The sequence below is a fragment of the Schistocerca cancellata genome, chromosome 1 (assembly GCF_023864275.1).
Source record: "Schistocerca cancellata isolate TAMUIC-IGC-003103 chromosome 1, iqSchCanc2.1, whole genome shotgun sequence".
NCBI classification, from domain to species: domain Eukaryota; kingdom Metazoa; phylum Arthropoda; class Insecta; order Orthoptera; family Acrididae; genus Schistocerca; species Schistocerca cancellata.
Genome location: NC_064626.1, coordinates 233,934,658 through 233,955,485, shown reverse-complemented (window position 1 = coordinate 233,955,485; position 20,828 = coordinate 233,934,658). Strand labels below are relative to the sequence as shown.

Genomic DNA, 20,828 nt, shown 5'->3' with positions numbered 1-20,828 from the left:
TCCTCATCTCCTCATACAGCTGCGCAACAAGCCACCAAATCTTTGTCCCCGGTGACAAAATCACCTGCTGCACAACTGGCAGGCTGGGAAGGACAAAAGGAATATTCCCGCGAGGACTCTTTACGTCCCCTTCAGCCAACAACCATCTGAGACTTTGTCTGCCAACCATAAATACTCTATGAAATCAAATAAAGGCAAACAGTCTTCTTCTTCTCCGGCTAGGAGATCCTCTTCAGTAGTGTTGCCGCATGATACCCGCACCTGGCTAACCTTCATTTCGCCGGTGCAAAGCACCTACAGTTTTTCTGCCCTGAAATGCACAGGCCAACCCAGGGACAATACCAAAGCCTCTGTAGATATCATGGAACAAGGGTCTCCAGCCTCTGTGCCCTGTGGCGTTGGGTCTTCGAAGGCTGCCAATCTGTGGCCACTGAGGTGACTAACCTATATTTGTTCCCTTCCCCCCATTCTCCATTACGACTCTTCTCCAATGGAATGTGTGCAGCGTTAGATCAAACAAGGAGGAATTCCGGCTGCTCTTGGAATCACAATGTCTGATTATTTTCCACCTTCAAGATACAAAATTGCATTTCGGTCTGGTCCGCTTTGACCTTCTCCCTGAGAACGGCATTCCATCTCATGGGGATGACATCCATAGCCAAACCACCTGACTGAACACCTGGCTGCAAGCTGTTGCAGTCTACATTTTCCTTCCTCGCTTCACCATTTTTCTTTGTAACGGCTACATGCTCCTGTCTTCACTGTCACCAGGGCAGATTTCCTCCAGCTTATTTGTCAACTCCCATACCACTTTCTGCTTTTTGGTGATTTTAACATGCACGTCATCTTTGGGGCTCTTCAGAAAGTGTCAGAGAGGTGCTATCTAGGCTGAACATCTCAGTCAACTCAACCTCATCTGCCCTAACACTGGAGCACCCATATTCTTTCCAGAATCTACGCACACATATTCCCATTTGGACTTCTCATCCTGCACTGCCCCGCTTACCTGTTCTCTCTGACATGTGCCCAAGTGACCATTTCCCGTGCGCTATCCGTTTGATGACTCCTACCCCATCTGAGTGTAAACCAAATTGGCGGCTTTTTAAGGCTAATTGGAGGCTTTATTGCTCCCTGGCGACTTGTACTGAGTAGTGTATTTTTCTTACTTGTCACTTCTTCTTCCGTGTGTTTTTGCTTTTAGGAAGCTTTAATTGTCGAGTGCTATTAATAGTTCCATAGATTTCGTGTTTGTTTTGAATACAGTCAGAGTCCCTTTAGTCAACCATAGTGCCAATAGTGCTAGTGTTTGTTTTCAATACAGTCCAGAGACAGGTAGTGCTATTTTCATTGTTTTCTACAAGAAGTGGCTAGCAACCACAGTTTATTGACTAAACAGCCACCTTTAGTGAATTAGCAGTCTAGTTAAAGGTTGATTAACTCTCTTCAGTAAATTGATTCCCTAGGATGGATAGGATGTGTGACTGCTGTGTACGGACGCAGGAGGAGCTGGCCACTGTTCGCGAACAGCTGAGCGTGTTGATGGCCGTGGTCAGCCGTCTTCAGGCTGCTGCCTCGGAGTGTAGCGGCAGTGGGGAGTCTGGTGCGTCGCAAGGTACACCCCAGGTGTTACATGCTTCACCCACTGTCCCTGCTGTCGAGACATCTTCGCGGGTACCGGGCGCGGTTGGGCCACCCTCTACCCAAGGGGAGTGGCGGGTTCGGCGGCGTTCGCGGCGCACGAGGCGGAGGGTCAATGTGGAGGCTGGCCGTGTGGCATCGCCCGCTCTGCCTGTGAGTGGACATGTGTCTGCTCCTTCAGCAAGGTCCGAGCAGGCACACGGGGGGAGGGATTTATTAGTTATTGGGAGCTCCAACATTAGGCGGGTGATGGGGCCTCTTAGGGAAATAGCGGGAAGGTCGGGGAAGAAGGCCAGTGTTCACTCTGTCTGCTTGCCGGGGGGTCTCATCCGAGATGTGGAGGAGGCCCTACCGGCAGCGATAGAGAGCACTGGTTGCACCCGACTGCAAATTGTTGCTCATGTCGGCACCAATGACTCCTGCCGTCTGGGTTCAGAGGTCATCCTCAGTTCGTACAGGCGGTTGGCGGAATTGGTGAAGGCGGAAAGCCTCGCTCGCGGGGTGGAATCAGAGCTAACTATTTGTAGTATCGTTCCCAGAACCGATCGCGGTCCTCTGGTTTGGAGCCGAGTGGAAGGCTTAAACCAGAGGCTCAGACGATTCTACGGAGATCTGGGGTGCAAATTTCTCGGCCTTCGCTATCAGGTGGAGAAATGTAGGGTCCCCCTGAATAGGTCAGGCGTGCACTACACGCCGGAAGCGGCTGCAAGGGTAGCGGAGTACGTGTGGAGTGCACATGGGGGTTTTTTAGGTTAGAGAATTCCCTCCCTAGGCCCGACAAGACGCCTCCTGAGACGCGGCAAGGTAGGAGTAGGCAAAATGCAACAGGGAATAACAGTATTAATGTGCTGATAGTAAACTGCAGGAGCGTCTATAGAAAGGTCCCAGAACTGCTCTCATTAATAAACGGTCACAACGCCCATATAATACTAGGGACAGAGAGTTGGCTGAAACCAGACGTAAACAGTAAGGAAATCCTAAACTCAGATTGGAATGTATACCGCAGAGACAGGCTGGACAGTGAAGGGGGAGGCGTGTTTATAGCGATAAGAAGTGCAATAGTAGTATCGAAGGAAATTGACGGAGATCCAAAATGTGAAATGATTTGGGTGAAGGTCACGGTTAAAGCAGGCTCAGACATGGTAATAGGATGTCTCTATAGGCCCCCTGGCTCAGCAGCTGTTGTGGCTGAGCACCTGAAGGATAATTTGGAAAATATTTCGAGTAGATTTCCCCACCATGTTATAGTTCTGGGTGGAGATTTTAATTTGCCGGATATAGACTGGGAGACTCAAACGTTCATAATGGGTGGCAGGGACAAAGAATCCAGGAAATTTTTTAAATTGCTTTATCTGAAAACTACCTTGAGCAGTTAAACAGAGAACCGACTCGTGGCGATAACATATTAGACCTTCTGGTGACAAACAGACCCGAACTATTTGAAAAAGTTAACGCAGAACAGGGAATCAGCGATCATAAAGCGGTTACGGCATCGATGATTTCAGACATAAATAGAAATATTAAAAAGGGTAGGAAGATTTTTCTGTTCAGAAAAAGTGACAAAAAGCAGATTTCAGAGTACCTGTTGGCTCAACACAAAAGTTTTGTCTCAAGTACAGATAGTGTTGAGGATCAGTGGACAAATTTCAAAACCATCATACATTATGTGTTAGATGAGTATGTGCCAAGCAAGATCGTAAGAGATGGAAAAGAGCCACCGTGGTACAACAACCGAGTTAGAAAACTACTGCGGAAGCAAAGGGAACTTCACAGCAAACATAAACATAGCCAAAGCCTTGCAGACAAACAAAAATTACGCGAAGCGAAATGTAGTGTGAGGAGGGCTATGCAAGAGGCGTTCAATGAATTCGAAAGTAAAGTTCTATGTACTGACTTGGCAGAAAATCCTAAGAAATTTTGGTCTTATGTCAAAGCGGTAGGTGGATCAAAACAAAATGTCCAGACACTCTGTGACCAAAATGGTACTGAAACAGAGGATGACAGACTAAAGGCCGAAATACTAAATGTCTTTTTCCAAAGTTGTTTCACAAAGGAAGACTGCACTGTAGTTCCTTCTCTAGATTGTCGCACAGATGACAAAATTGTAGATATCGAAATAGACGACAGAGGGATAGAGAAACAATTAAAATCGCTCAAAAGAGGAAAGGCCTCTGGACCTGATGGGATACCAGTTCGATTTTACACAGAGTACGTGAAGGAACTTGCCCTCCTTCTTGCAGCGGTGTACCGTAGGTCTCTAGAAGAGTGTAGCGTTCCAAAGGATTGGAAAAGGGCACAGGTCATCCCCGTCTTTAAGAAGGGATGTCGAACAGATGTGCAGAACTATAGACCTATATCTCTAATGTCGATCAGTTGCAGAATTTTGGAACACGTATTGTGTTCGAGTATAATGACTTTTCTGGAGACTAAAAATCTACTCTGTAGGAATCAGCATGGGTTTCGAAAAAGACGGTCATGTGAAACCCAGCTCGCGCTATTCGTCCACGAGACTCAGAGGGCCATAGACACGGGTTCACTGGTAGATGCCGTGTTTCTTGACTTCCGCAAGGCGTTCGATACAGTTCCCCACAGTCGTGTAATGAACAAAGTAAGAGCATATGGACTATCAGACCAATTGTGTGATTGGATTGAGGAGTTCCTAGATAACAGGACGCAACATGTCATTCTCAATGGAGAGAAGTCTTCAGAAGTAAGAGTGATTTCAGGTGTGCCGCAGGGGAGTGTCATAGGACCATTGCTATTCACAATATACATAAATGACCTGGTGGATGACATCGGAAGTTCACTGAGGCTTTTTGCAGATGATGCTGTGGTGTATCGAGAGGTTGTAACAATGGAAAATTGTACTGAAATGCAGGAGGATCTGCAGTGAATTGACGCATGGTGCAGGGAATGGCAATTGAATCTCAATATAGACAAGTGTAATGTGCTGCGAATACACAGAAAGATAGATCCTTTATCATTTAGCTACAAAATAGCAGGTCAGCAACTGGAAGCAGTTAATACCATAAATTATCTGGGAGTACGCATTAGGAGTGATTTAAAATGGAATGATCATATAATGTTGATCGTCGGTAAAGCAGATGCCAGACTGAGATTCATTGGAAGAATCCTAAGGAAATGCAATCCGAAAACAAAGGAAGTAGGTTACAGTACGCTTGTTCGCCCACTGCTTGAATACTGCTCAGCAGTGTGGGATCCGTACCAGATAGGGTTGATAGAAGAGATAGAGAAGATCAAACGGAGAGCAGCGTGCTTTGTTACAGGATCATTTAGTAATCGCGAAAGCGTTACAGAGATGATAGATAAACTCCAGTGGAAGACTCTGCAGGAGAGACGCTCAGTAGCTCGGTATGGGCTTTTGTCAAAGTTTCGAGAACATACCTTCACCGAAGAGTCAAGCAGTATATTGCTCCCTCCTACGTATATCTCGTGAAGAGACCATGAGGATAAAATCAGAGAGATTAGAGCCCACACAGAAGCATACCGACAATCCTTCTTTCCACGAACAATACGAGACTGGAATAGAAGGGAGAACCGATAGAGGTACTCAAGGTACCCTCCGCCACACACGGTCTGGTGGCTTGCGGAGTATGGATGTAGATGTAGATGTACTGATCATTTCCCCAGTTGTGATGACGAGGAAAAGTACCTAACAAACATTATCCTTACTGCTGCAGAATGTTCCATACCTCCCACTTCATCTTTACCATACTGTGTCCTTGTCTCCTGGTGGACTGAGGCACGCCACAATGCAATTCACACATTGGAAACATGCTCTCTGCATTTTCAACTGTCATTATACGAAGTGAACTGTATTTGATGTAAACAGTTGTGTGCTAGTGTCGTCACATTCTTTGGCACTGCAAAAAAGCTAGCTGGTTTTCATTTACTAGTTCTTTTAACAGTTTCACTCCCTCTTCTGTCATGTGGGACAACCACTGTCAGCTTTCTGAGCCAAGGTCCAGACTCTTAATTTCCAGCCTGATTGTAGAAGGTGATGTCATTGTGGACCCTTGGCTATCTCCAATGCTTTGGGCTGCTATTTTGTTGAGATTTTGAGCTCCACAATCACCCTGCCTTCCTCCTTTGGAAATGAGTGGAGGAGGCTTTGCTGATGCCCTTCGCCTCTCAGAATCATGAATGCTACAATGCCGTCTTTACTATGTTTTACTATGAGAGAGCTAGACCACGTTCTCATTTCATCCCAATTGTCCAGCATCTCCGGCTTCTTTTTTGTTGAGGATTTTGTCATCTATTGCAGTTTTCAATTGACTTCTCTCCTGAGCGGTGTCTTCAGCGATGTCTTAGTCATCTTTACGCATGGAGCATCAACAGTGGCTTTTGCTTTTCCACGGACAAAACTGTTTGTATGAATTTTTGGCAGCGCATCGGGTCTCTTCCACTTTCTTAACATCTTGGGCCTGTTACTCTTCCGTTCACGAAGCTATGAAATTCATGAAGCTCATGCTTGATAGAAAACTTCCTTGGTCCTCCCACATGTCTTACTTGGTCCACGCTGGATCTGGTCCCTCAGTGTCCTATGTATACTAAGTGGTACTTTCTGGGGAACAGATCGGACTACCCTCCTCCATTTGTACCAGTCCCTTGTCTGCTCAAAACTAGACTATGGGTGTTTTATTTTTTCATCTACATTTCTGCTCATATTACGCTGTATTAACACAATCCACCATCGCAGCCATAGGCATCTTTTACACTAACCCGGTTGAGAGTCTGCAGATGCTGTTGAACTATCAGTTACATTGGCATGATGTTCTTCTCAGCGGATACACATGCCGTTTGTCTGCGATGCACCCATCCTTTGCCCTCTTTCTTGATGACTCTCTTGAACCACCGATATGGGCCACGCCCTTCTTCTCTGTTGCCACCTGGAGTTTGCTTTTGTCTGCTGCTCCTGCCATGTTCCTAATGGGTGTGAACCCTTCACTGCCTTGGCTTCGTTCGGTGGTCCGTATTCGTCATGACTTCATTCACTTCTCAAGGAAACTATCCTGGATTCAGTTTCTTGGCCTTCACTTGCACTTTAGCGATAACATCTTCATGTACGCTGATTGTGAGACTGATATTGGTGTTGGGTGTGCCTTTGTCATTGGCACCAACAAATTTCTGTATAGGCTTCCAGAACACTACTCAATATTTACAACAGAGCTCTGTACCCTTTATCTGGCCATCCGGGACATCCAGCAACACAGGCTTTTTAATTGTGTCATATCCTCCGAGTCTCTGTGCTCTTCAGAGCCTCTGTCTGCCGTGCATAGTCTATCCCACAGTGCAATGTGTCCAAGCTTCCACTTTCTCACTGTTGAGGAATCCACTGTGATGTTCATGTGGTTTCCCAGTCATGTCAGTGTGATGGAAAATGAGGCTGCTGATGCTGCTGTCAAGGCTGCAGTCCTTCTACATCTGCCTGCTCGCTCTTCCATTTCTTCAGATGCTCTCTGTGTTGCCGTCCGTTTGGCTTCACCACTGGTCTTCCTTTCATGGGAACAAGCTCAGGGAAGTTAAATCTCTCCCAGCAGCTTGGCCAACCTCCTGTCAACATCTAGCCACAAGGAGATCATTTTAACTAGGTTGTGTATTGGGCACTGTCTTTTTAGCCATTGCCATTTGTTAAGTGGTGATCCCACGCCACTTTGTGCTCGTTGTCGTCAACCTTTGATGGTTTGCCATTTGCTGACTGAATGCCCTTTTTTAACCACTTATGTTCTAGTGTATGTTTGCCGTCCGAATTATTGGCCGTTTTAGTAAACTATGTGTGGGCTGTCGGCTGCATTTTACTTTTTATCCATTGTAGCAATATGGCGAAGGACATTTAATCTGGTTTCAGACTTCCACTGTCCCTGTGGCATGTTTTGTGGACCTTTCTCCAAGAGGAAGTGCTTGGTTTTAACTCTCTTTCCTTCTGTCAATTGGGCTTAACTTCTTTTTCTTATTAGTATTCTAAGGTTATGACGTGGGCACTTATGACCTCAGTTGCTATAGACCCCTAAAAAAAATGCAGGATTTGGGAGGAAAAGGAAAGGGGTATATACTGAAATTGTAACTGAGAAGTTCCTCACAACTTGGATACAAGATTATGGTGTCTTGAGAAGTAGATAGGTCAGTCGCTGAGCTGATACAATTGGAAAGGTTATCAGGAAAATGAAACATAGGTAAAATGAGGACAGGGTGGGGAAAAGAGTGCCAAAAGAGATAAAGGGGAACCATAGTAAGAACAAATGGAAAGAGCAGAGAGATGTGACAAGGAAGTGTTAATAAGAAAAAAATTCAGGAGTTTGTGTATCACATACACCATGTAGAGTATATTCTGAAGTCCAAGTTGTGGAGGGAGCATAAAGACAATTCAAATAGTGAATCAAGTAGTTCATGTAACTGCTGTTACATTGCAGACTGTGTTCAGTAAGGCCGTTGTGCAGTATTTGCTTGCATCTTTTCATTGGGAAAGAAGCTTAGGTTGAATGTAGCAGTTGTCAGTATTTAATTATACTTTCAGAACTGAAGTTGTACCACGAGAGAAAACAATGTGGTGCAATTCGTGTAATATTTTGGGAATGTTGCATAGTTGTGTGGAATATATGCTCTTTCCCCTTGCACCAATCCTTTTACAGGATTGAAGATTCAGATGTTTGCAGTCATCTGCGAATAGTCATTCTAACTGAAATAAATGTAAGACATTGCATGTAATTCGTTGAAGGTTACAGATTGAATTCAGTACCTCCTCTTTTGCAAAAGTAGCAGATTGCCCTCAAGTATGCCATGAATTAAATATAAAAGGTGTGTGTTCATTCACAAGTGTGAGGCAAATTTTCAGGAAGAACAAAGAAAGCTTGGATTTTATTATACTTTGGGAAAGTTTGTGTTGAAACCATCTTATGTAGATGACATTCTTGCGAAGTGTTGGTGTTGTTTCTCTGTGAAGTATTTTATTGTCTCAAGACTTCTGATGACTTACCCAGTTTTTCTGAAAATTCATTTATATAAATATTATGTAAATGTGGATTCATATATGAAAGACTTCCTTACATGATATGTTACATTTTTGCTGCAAGAATGGGAAGCTAGTGGAACATAAAACTGAGATAATTTAATTTTGCTGAATGCTATTTATAAATATTTTATGTAACAAGTAAGGGAATTTCTCAAGCTAAAATTAAATACTCACTTTCAGAAATTGAAGATGAGTGTTAACAACAAAGTGATCAAAGAAGAACCAAGTGAGGACCTATCATCTAGTTCGAGTTGTGATTCAAGTGATTCAGAGAGCAACGTACCACTTAGTCAGCGATTGAGTAAAACAAAGAAAGTAAACTCAGTGAAAAAAGTGTGACAAAGTGAAAGGGACAGAAGGTAGAGATTGAATTACAGCTCACAGTTTTTTACTGGTGCATTTTTTATTCAATGGGTGTAATTGCTTAAAAAGAATGATTGATTAGGCATATAAATATGTAATATATCCCATTTGTGTGTTTATGTCACGTGTTCAGTTTGTATTATTGAAACACACTATATGTTTTAAAATATAGGCAACATATAATTACTCCTGAATAATGAAAAATAGATATTTTAACTGTTAATGATTTAAAATAGAAAACAAAATACTTTATAATTGTACTTGCTCATTATTGATTGAAAATATGTGTATGGAGGGGATGCTTAATAGAATCTAGCATAAATGTGATGGGTCCTCAGCAAAGAATGATTATACATCACATGTTGATGTCTTTGTTGAAAATGTAACTTTTGTTTTATGTTTTTATAAGTGGCTATAGATGGACAGACAAAAGGTATAATATCTGGTACCAGTGGTATCAAGTGACCTCTCACATATCACAGCCATTGTGCAACTGGTTTAACCAAATAGCCCTTAATCTCTTATTATTTAAAATTATTTTATCCAAAGCACATATTCAAGAGTGTGCCTTTTATCATTTTAAATGTAATCAAATCATAGTATAATTAATTGTTCATGTAGAAATGTAGTCTCCTGATGGTCATCCTGTCAAAGAGACGTCAAGCCAAAAATGGTAGTAATCTGTTTTATTGAGAGTTCTCATGAGTAGAACACAAATAATATATAATGGTAAAGACTTCATATTGTATGTCTATGCAGTGTTTGTGTAATGCACAAATAAAATGTGATCTTCGTGATGCCTGTATTGTATGTTTATATATACAGCAGGAGTGTCAGTAATTTTAGAAATTGTATCTGCTAATTCAAATGTAACTTAGTTGTTCCTTTATTTCCTTTCCCATTTTACATATGCTATACAGTTCCGAGTCCCACTGGCACTGTTCTCCATATTGTTTATCCTGAAACTAAAAGTGCTTGTTGATCTTCAACGTTATAACTGCAGTATTTAAGGAATTGTAAAATTATGAGGAATCAGAGTGGGCGCCAGTGCTTACCTTTAGGAGGCGAAATTCCAGTTTTTAGACACATTTAAAAGTAGAAACAAGTAACTATTTGTAGCTTTGGGAACTGTCAGTTCCTTCCTCAAGAAGGAAAACAGGAAAAGATTTGGGAGACCCACCAGTTATGAGGGCTAGGGGAAATGAATCTGAAGAGGGAGGTGTAAGAGATAGGTCAAAGATAGTACATTGGTAAGCACTGCACCAGATTTAATCTAAAGATGATAGGAGTGCTGATTAAGAAGTAAAAATGTATGAGGAGGAACAGAAATTTGACATGAAATGAATAGTGCAGTTAAGAACTGAAAGGAAGCAGTAGAGGAAAACCGGAGAGACACTGAAGGAAAAGGTGATAAAAAATGCAAGTACTTTGATGAAACTGTTAAGGATACCATAAAAAATATGAAATGGAAAAGAAAGGTAAATTAAAAAAATAAAGTGGAAAAGTTGGGGACATGTTGTTATAAAGATACAAAAATATTAAACACTACAGGGAAATTGATTAAAGATGATGAGGGAAGGTGACAGATTTTTTTTTCTTTTTTTTAATTATTGAGGAAGCCTGCAAGTGCACTGTGCTACCATTATAGTCATTTAGGATAAAATATTTCTTCTCCTTTTTTACCTTTACTTAGGTCAGAAAGTGAAATGTCCTTTTCATTGTCGAAAGTATTTGACGTATCTGTTTCTAGCCTCAAGGTTCCTCTATTTATAGAACTGCAAATTTTTATTTGGGCTTTCATGGTATAGTCCGCCCTCGTGGTCTCGCGGTAGCGTTCTCGCTTCCCGAGCACGGGGTCCTGGGTTCGATTCCCGGCGGGGTCAGGGATTTTTCCTGCCTCGAGATGACTGGGTGTTGTTGTGTCGTCTTCATCATCATCATCATCATTCATCCCCATTACGGTCGGAGGAAGGCAACGGCAAACCACCTCCATTAGGACTTGCCTAGTAAGGCGGTGCGGGTCTCCCGCATCGTTCCCCTACGCTCTGTAAAGAAGCATGGGACTTCATTTCATTTTTTCATGGTATATGAATGTAATTTAAAAATATTAACTCAGCATTTCGACTAATCATAGGCAACCTGGGAAATTGTTTTAACTTTACACAAGTTCTAAAGTAATCACAAGACGAAAGAGTTTTTAAATGGGCTCGGTAAGTGCTGAAATAATGTTTGACAATTTTTTGTGGAAATCATGTACCTGTACATCCTCATTTTCTTTAGAGTATGTGTAAGTTTTTTCAGTTTAAAGTCTTAAATGATCATAATTTATCTCTCAGTATTGTGAGGAGGATAGATTGCTACTCACCACATAGTGGAGAAGTTGAATCGCAGACAGGCACAACAAAAACACAGTCAAACAAGCGAGCTTTCAGCTGGCATGGCCTTCATAAAAGTTAGACACCCCTCACACACACATACGAGAAATGCAGCTCACACTCTCTGCAACTCATAATATTGTCATTATTCCATCCTAAATTTTCCATTGTTTAATTTATGTCTCATTTCCAAGAAGTCTCTTGAGTTGGGAAAAACTCATCTGTGCTTTCTCATCGTCTCTTTTTTTCTTCATTTCATGTTTAATTCTGAGTTTTTACATTCGTCTTGAATTGAAGTCTGAATGTAACTGATAGGTGCTTGTTTAACTCTGATTGCGTAGGCTGACCAGTGGTTTGCGATTTGCAGACTACCAAGAAAAAGCACTCTGTAACCCTGTATTCTTTAAAGTTCATGTAAGGAAATTATTTACAACTTGCAACAATCTTTTCCAGCATTCCAGAATGAAAATTTCACTTTGCAGAGGAATGTGCACTGATACAAAACTTCCTGGCAGATTGAAACTGTGCGCTGGACCGAGACTCGAACTCGGGACCTTTGACTTTCGCAGGTAAGTGCTGTACCGGTAGAGCACTTTCCCATGAAAGGCAAAGTTCTTGAGTTAGAGTCTCAGTCCGGCACACAGTTTTAATCTGATAGGAAGTTTTGTTTCCAGCATTGTCTGAAAGGTACTGAGCCTTCTATATTAAGGGACTGATAACCTTGTAGTTTAGTCCCTTTAATCTACAAAACAAACCAATCAATCTCCTGTACCACTTGATGAGACAGGTTAGAGCTTCCATTTCATAGGATGAATTGTGTTAATATCTTATTTAGTTGTCAACTTTAGCAATTTATGGGTGCAAGTACTTTGGTCCATCTCCAAATGTATTCATACATTTGCTTTTTCCGTTTTCTTGTGTAGTTGGTTTCTTGTGATTTATTAGCAGCAATCATAGCCTCTCCTTTGTTTTTAATACCGGAAGATCAGTGTTGTGTTATGCGCTTTCATAGTGACACTATAGTGTCTCTGAATTGAATATACATGATTCACACTCTTGTCCTCCTTTCGTGTGACTTGCACTTGGGCTTTTCATAGTACTGCAAGTGTTTCCTTTTAAGTATATGTTGTCAATTTATTGTTACTTGAATTTTAATTAAAACTACACTCACTTCTGAAGTGGGAAGGGGAGTTACATAGTGTTCAAGACTAACAGCATAGGTATTGTGTTTAGTCATTGTGCTTATGGATTGTAGCATTTTGCCACTTGCATCATTTGAAGTGATGATATCTGTTGCTGGAACAATAAATAAAATATTTTTCATCAATTTTTTTAGTAACAATTGCTCTAGAATTTTAGAGGAAAGTTGCATTGGAATGAAACCAACTGGAAAAAGACTTTCCATAATAGGTTTCATCTACATCCATATTCTGCAAACCTCTATGAAGTGCATGACAGAAGGTAATTCCAATTGTACCACTTAATAGGGCTTCTTCCAATTCCATTCACTTATCTTCAAAATAGCAAAAAATGCAATAATTCATGTAATTGTTTCAGGGAAAATTTGACACATATAAGTTTTGTGTGCTGGTGATTACTTTTAGAATTAAAAGGAAAAAAAAAATATTCACTGCAAGCTCCTGATTATACAGGTAAACGTGGACCCTGAGGCTGTACAGGCACACAGAATGTACAGATAACTCAAAATAACCATTTGAAATGGGAACTGGGAAGAGGGGTTAAGTCAGTGGAGCTAATTTTGAGATAAAACTGTTTATATTAATGTTTATGTACAATGTTAGCTTGTAATGCTTTTTAATCTTTATAGACTATGGAATGACTGAGCATAAAATTTGGTGGATTTGACCCATTCTTTGCCGGCCGCGGTGGTCTAGCGGTTCTAGGCGCGCAGTCCGGACCCGCGCGACTGCTACGGTCGCAGGTTCGAATCCTGCCTCGGGCATGGATGTGTGTGATGTCCTTAGGTTAGTTAGGTTTAAGTAGTTCTAAGTTCTAGGGGACTGGTGACCACAGATGTTAAGTCCCATAGTGCTCAGAGCCATTTGAACCTTTTTTTTTTTTTTTACCCATTCTTTCAATGAATGAGACACATTAATGGTTTATTACACTATGTATGTATGAAAGAACTTTAGATACAATTTAAACATATTTTAGATAGCATATAAGAAAAATAAATGTTTTCAAGGAAAGAGTAATATATTTCTTTCAATTTATTTGGTGGACTTAGCACTCCCTTCCAATGAATAAGACAAATAATAATTAATTACACTATTTGTGGACAAATCAATACCATAGGCACTTTTTAAACATAATTATATATAGTATACAGGGTGTTACTAAAAGGTACGGCCAAACTTTCAGGAAACATTCCTCACACACAAAGAAAGAAAATATGTTATGTGGACATGTGTCCGGAAACGCTTGCTTTCCATGTTAGAGCTCATTTTATTACTTCTCTTCAAATCACATTAATCATGGAATGGAAACACAGCAACAGAACGTACCAGCATGACTTCAAACACTTTGTTACAGGAAATGTTCAAAATGTCCTCCGTTAGCGAGGATACATGCATCCACCCTCCGTTGCATGGAATCCCTGATACGCTGATGCAGCCCTGGAGAATGGCGTATTGTATCGCAGCTGTCCACAATACGAGCACGAAGAGTCTCTACATTTGGTACCGGGGTTGCGTAGACAAGAGCTTTCAAATGCCCCCATAAATAAAAGTCAAGAGGGTTGAGGTCAGGAGAGCGCGGAGGCCATGGAATTGGTCCGCCTCTACCAATCCATCGGTCACCAAATCTGTTGTTGAGAAGCGTACGAACACTTTGACTGAAATGTGCAGGAGCTTCATCATGCATGAACCACATGTTGTGTCGTACTTGTAAAGGCACATGTTCTAGCAGCACAGGTAGAGTATCCCGTATGAAATCATGATAACGTGCTCCATTGAGCGTAGGTGGAACAACATCGGGCCCAATCAAGACATCACCAACAATGCCTGCACAAACGTTCACAAAAAATCTGTGTTGATGACGTGATTGCACAATTGCGTGCGGATTCTCGTCAGCCCACACATGTTGATTGTGAAAATTTACAATTTGAACACATAGGAATGAAGCCCCATATGTAAAGAGAACATTTGCACTGAAATGAGGATTGACACATTGTTGGATGAACCATTCGCAGAAGTGTACCCGTGAAGGCCAGTCAGCTGCTGATAGTGCCTGCACACGCTGTACATGGTACGGAAACAACTGGTTCTCCCGGAGCACTCTCCATACAGTGACGTGGTCAACGTTACCTTGTACAGCAGCAACCTCTCTGACGCTGACATTAGGGTTATCATCAACTGCACGAAGAATTGCCTCGTCCATTGCAGGTGTCCTCGTCGTTCTAGGTCTTCCCCAGTCGCGAGTCATAGGCTGGAATGTTCCGTGCTCCATAACACGCTGATCAATTGCTTCGAACGTCTTCCTGTCGGGACACCTTCGTTCTGGAAATCTGTCTCGATACAAACGTACCATGCCACGGCTATTGCCCCATGCTAATCCATATATCAAATGGGCATCTGCCAATTCTGCATTTGTAAACATTGCACTGACTGCAAAACCACGTTCGTGATGAACACTAACCTGTTGATGCTACGTACTGATGTGCTTGATGCTAGTACTGTAGAGCAATGAGTCGCATGTCAACACAAGCACCGAAGTCAACATTACCTTCCTTCAATTGGGCCAACTGGCGGTGAATCGAGGAAGTACAGTACTTACTGACGAAACTAAAATGAGCTCTAACATGGAAATTATGCGTTTCGGGACACATGTCCACGTAACATCTTTTCTTTATTTGTGTGTGAGGAATGTTTCCTGAAAGGTTGGCCGTACCTTTTTGTAACACCCTGTATTTAAATACTAAAGTTCCAATAAACACTGCAATATTTTACTCAGTGTCATCTGAGGTTGTGGGCATTCCAAAATACCAACATAAAAATCATAAACTTCCTGTGGGATATACTTCATTACTTTTGTAATATCTTCAAGCTTCTTTGCATTAATTGGTACACATTCATGTGAATACACTGGTGGCATAGACGAGTATTTTGGTTTTCTGGCAAGTGAAGTAGAAATATGTGTTTACAAAGTTCAATGTATTCTAGTGTTATCACTGATCCTGCAGTTGCTGAGTTGTACTCAAAGGATAAAAATGAGGCAATGCTGAAGCAGAATTTTCTGTCCTGAGGTACACGTACAGGAACACTTTCTAAAGACAGGAAATATTCTGCTAAAAGTGTATCATTTGATAAAGGTGAAGGATTTGTAACCTATTTCAAGTGGCATCAAAATTATGCATGACAAATACCTCATTTATAAGCACAGGATCTGCCTCCTTTTTTTTACAGAATGATTCATCCTGGGTTGCAGAGGCCATACTACCACTAATTCGATTTCAGAAAAACTGTGACTTACCCTTCTTTTTCCAATTCTTGATTCATGTATACAGAAAACTGCTATTTACAAAACATGCTACATGTCAGATTTAAAAACCTACAGAGTTACATACCCATTACTTGTCTGAAACAGATGACCTATTTGCAAAATTACTCTTATACACACCATATTGTGCTTCTGTTCAATTTGAGGAAATAATCATCCATTTCTTCAGTTTCCATTCTTCATTCACTTTTTTCCTGACCACAGTTGTTATTTTCAGAGGATCAAAAGATCACTGTGGTCAAACAAATTTTGTCCTACCTATTTCAATAAGAGATCAGTGCCTCTATGTATGACAAAACATGAGTCACATGCATAATAGTGTATACTGAAGTAAAATATCCGTTCTGATTGTTACATAATACTCCAGAATCCAATATTTATTTCCTTTCAAAATTGTGAAACACTGCACAAATAATCTGCAAATTGGATTATTTGCATGCAGATAAGTGGAGTTTGCTGTACCTAATTTTAAAAATAAAAACAAACATCTAACATTCTTGAGCATTGCTTGTACCATCATAGTGTGTTGTGTCGGTAGGAGTGCTGAAATATATGGTATTGAATATGAGAATATGACAAAGCTGTTCATATAGGGTAAATTTGTGGGGATTATAATGTCTACTGAGTATGCTACATGACCTAATGGCACATATACTGGGCAAACATGGTTGTACATTTATGTAAAAAGTGACAGAAGGGACCAGACAAGTAGTGTATGAACTAATGCAGTGTTGCCATTTTGGAATTACATCTTCTCCAGTGCTGAAAAGACACTTCTGTGCTGCAATTAGGGCATTCATCCTTTTTTTGTGTCCACTGCCTCATCTCTGCTTCCTTAGCGTCATATAATGGTTAATGTATGTTGCAAATGTGTTGATGTCGTCTTCTCCCATTTATCTCAGATATAAGCAGTCACCTGCTAAATAATATAATGGAGCTTATTAATTTTCAAGCTGATTAATTGAAACGAAGCTTATTGTGGAACCGAACAATAATATCAATACTTACATTTTACAGACCTGTTGTGGAATAAAATTAACAGCACATAATTTAATCCATGAATTTTGTGAAGCCCTTTTCATGATTCTCTTCACTTTCTGTTACTAAACACAGTGCCTTCTCTAATCTCAGCTCCCCTCCAAAACTGCAAATAACACAGCCAATTAATGAAGTAGGCTAGTTAGCTACAGATCTTTTTGTGCCGGCATATACCAGAAGTTGACATCAACACACATTCTTGCACATGATGGAGTGTGTGTCAAATTTCATTTAACTCATCCACAAGTGATATGACTTTTCCCTAGAGCAATAGACATTATGACTAAGGAATGTATTTCAGTTCCACTGTGGCAAAATGCTTCCTTTTTCTCTGACACATGTGAACTTCACATATTCTGTCATATTAATTATACACATTTTTCTAGTGCTGTATCTTCTGCTATAGTTGGTATTTATGAGCCATTAAAAGGAATGGTTTGAACTCCGCACGAATATAATGTACCCACCATCAATGCAAACTGCATTGAGAAGCTAATCCAGAGAGCATTGATGCCACCTGCTAACATACACTACATTTACCATTGTTGGCTCTCAAACATTGAGTATAGACACTGAAAATATCTGTGCTACATTGGGAATTGTACTTCTTTTATCATGGCTCATACATTCCATTTGTGCATTAAGTCTGGTACCTTTACATGACAGACAAGGAGGCCAACATGCCTGTCAATCCGATATGCTGAATTGGTTCAACAAAATCTCAAATTGTCAACGAGTATCTTATGTCTCCAGTCATGGTCGTCATTAGATGCAACAACAATTTTGGAGTCCTTGGAAATGATATATTTTGAATAGATTCATTACGGGAATTATCTGTCTTCCTTTAGCCATTACCAAATGGTGTGCAGCACTCAGAGAAATGGCTACAATCTAATAGCTGCATAATTGTTAAATGCAACTCCCCCTGTCCGATTTCTACTAAAAAAGCATGTTGCTCCATGAAAATATACCACTAGTCAAGGCTTGGAAGAATCTTTTAACTGGTACACCAATTTAGTCTACATCTGGGATGTTACATTACAGGTGTCTACAGCTATAAACACCTAGCCATAAAAAAAATCACCAATCTGACAATGCATTTGATACCTTTGTGTTATCATTGTTAGTTTCAGTTGTGGGTTTGATATGTTCACAAACAACATCCAGCTCATATAGATGTCCATAGATCTTACACCCAATGTAATCCACTGAACTTTTTTGTAGCCCCAGATGTGGAACTATGACTCCATTGAATTGATCTCTCAAGAAAGAGTTGAAGAAATATGAGATGCAAAGATAAGCACTTGAATCAGGGGTGTAATTTAATGTGCCAAGAACGAAATGCACATAAATTGGAGAACAGTTTTAGTAACAAAATAAAATGTCCATTATGTAACCATTCAGGGCTTCACAAGAAAAACTTTCTTGATCAGCTGTCAGCCAAATGTGTTGATTATGTCAGAAGAGGGGGAATTTGAATTTTTCCAAGAATTTAGTGACTGGAAGCAGCAGACTGACAGGAAGGTATCGCATTATGCTCCAAAATGTGGAACATATTATTATACTTCAGAAGTTACATGGCATTTTTTTGTGTGTTGTTATGGAGGACATTATGTATCTGGAAATAAGGGCACGTGTAACATGAAAATTCAAGGTACTAACAAAACAGATGGTGCCTGTCATGTCATCATTGAAGTAACTGAGGTTGGAGATGGTAGCTACAAAATCATATACGTGGCTTGACAGAAGCAGAAAGAAACATACTGGCTATTGACATCACAAACACCATTCCACACAAGGGTACGAAACAATGGATACATTGTCTGGTTTAAAGTTTGAGCAAATTACCCTCATGACAAAAAAAAAAAAAAAAAAAAAAAGGGGGGGGGGGGGAATTATGTAGCATTGGATAATACAATAATTTATGTTCTATTACCAGATGACATTTATGGCAACGACACCAGTGTAGAAGCTTGGGTTAATATCAGTGCTAGCAATAATTCCTGTGTGTTATTCTACAAGCAACAAGGTGTAAGAGGCCAAAGACATCCACTCCTGACAAAGGAAGACTTTGATATTATTATGAATAGTGTTCTGGATGAAAACGTGGAAAAGTGTGTTAGTGACAGTATTTGCATCAACAGAACTAGTGTTTATGGTTTTGAGTTCATTACAAATCTTGAACTTTCTGTCATAAACCAAACAATGGAAACTCCAGGTAAGGATATCAATAATGTAGTAAAAGACAGATTACTATTTACAGTAAAGAAGACACGCCAAGTTGCAGACAGGCAAAACGAAAAGACACTTACATAAAGCTTTTGGCCACAGCATAACGGAGAAAAACACATACCATTCACACTTATGAGCAAGCACACGTCGCGCACACATGACCACCAACTCCAGAATCTTGGGCCGGAATACAATGATAGTTGTGTATGGGTGGGGAGAGAGACAAATGTTGTCTGGTGACGAAAAAATAAAAAAAAATCCAGAGGAGTGGGGAAAGGCGGGCAGATTAGTTGCAGAGGGCTGCAAATAAACAGGGTGGGAGATGAGAATGGGGAAGAGATGATGGAGAGATGGGATGGAAACTGTTGTGTGGAGGGTGTGGGGACAGTATGTTACCTTAGTTTAAGGACGGGATTATTACGGAGTGGAGAATGTGTTGTAAAGATAACTCCTATCTGCACGGTTCAGAAAAACTGGTGGTGGAGGGAAGGATCCAGATGGCTTAGGTAGTACAGCAGGCATTTGAATCAAGCGTGTTATGTTCAGCTGTATGTTGTACCACAGGATCGTCTACTTTGCTCTTGGCCACCCTTTGGTGGTGACCATTCATCCTGGTAGACAGCAAGTTGGTAGTCATACCAATATAAAAAGCAGTGGAATGACTGCAGCAGAGCTGGTAAATGACATTGGTGCTTCACAAGTAGCCCAGCCCCTGATAGATTAGGATAAACCTATAACAGGATTGGAATAGGAAGCGCTCGGTCGGTAGATTGGGCAGGTTTTGCACCTGGGTCTTCCACAGGGACATGATCCTTGTGGCAAGGGACTGAGTTTGGGAGTGGCATAGGGATGGACTATGTTGTGGAAGTTGGGTGGGTGACAGAACACCACTTTAGGAGGGGTGGTAAGTATCTCAGGTAGGATACTTCCCACCCCTCTTAAATTGGTGGGAAGTATCTCGGTTAGGATGTACCTCATTTCAGGGCATAATGATAGGTAATCAAAGCTCTGGAAAAAGGATATGGGTCAGTTGAGCCAGTCTGGGGTGGTTCTGGGTTATGAAAGGAACATTCCTTTGTGGCTGGTTCTTGGGTGTGGTAGGAGGACTGAGGATGTGAGGGAAAATAGCACGGGAGATGTGTGTCTGTGCGGGCCTTGGTGAGACCATCAGCATACTGAGCAAGGGAATTTTTGTCACTGCAGCTACGCCGTCCCCGGGTGGCCAGGCTCAATGGGAGGTGTTTTTTGGAGTGAAAAGGATGACAGCTGTCAAAATGCAGGTACTGTTGATAATTGGTTGGTTTAATGAGGACAGAGGTGCGGATGGAGCCATTAGAGAGGAGGAGGTCAACATCTAGGAAGGTGGCACACTGGGTTGAGGAGGACCACGTGAAGTGGATGGGAGGAAATATGTCAAGATTGCGAAGGAACAAAGATAGTGTGCCAGGGCCAAGACACCCTACCTGCTGTCCACCAGGATGAATGGCCACTGCCAAACTGTGGCCGAGAATGAAGTACACCACCCTGTGGCACAACATGCAGTTGAACATAACACACTTGATTTCAGTGCCTGCTGCACTACCCCAAGATATCTGGATCCTTCCCTCTACCACCAACTTTTACTGCACAAATGG

At 41.2% G+C, this 20,828-nt stretch overlaps 1 protein-coding gene across 1 annotated transcript in view; it reads left to right on the top strand.

The window, feature by feature from the left end:
* The window catches only part of LOC126169992 (PR domain zinc finger protein 5-like), a 64,847-nt gene extending 55,013 nt beyond the window's left edge, over positions 1-9,834 (top strand). Inside the window, exon 6 of the mRNA XM_049920688.1 lies at positions 8,849-9,834. Coding sequence (XP_049776645.1) covers positions 8,849-9,007 — 159 coding nt within the window. The 3' untranslated portion in view covers positions 9,008-9,834. The remainder of the gene's footprint in view (positions 1-8,848) is intronic.
* Positions 9,835-20,828: the final 10,994 nt, after the last annotated feature.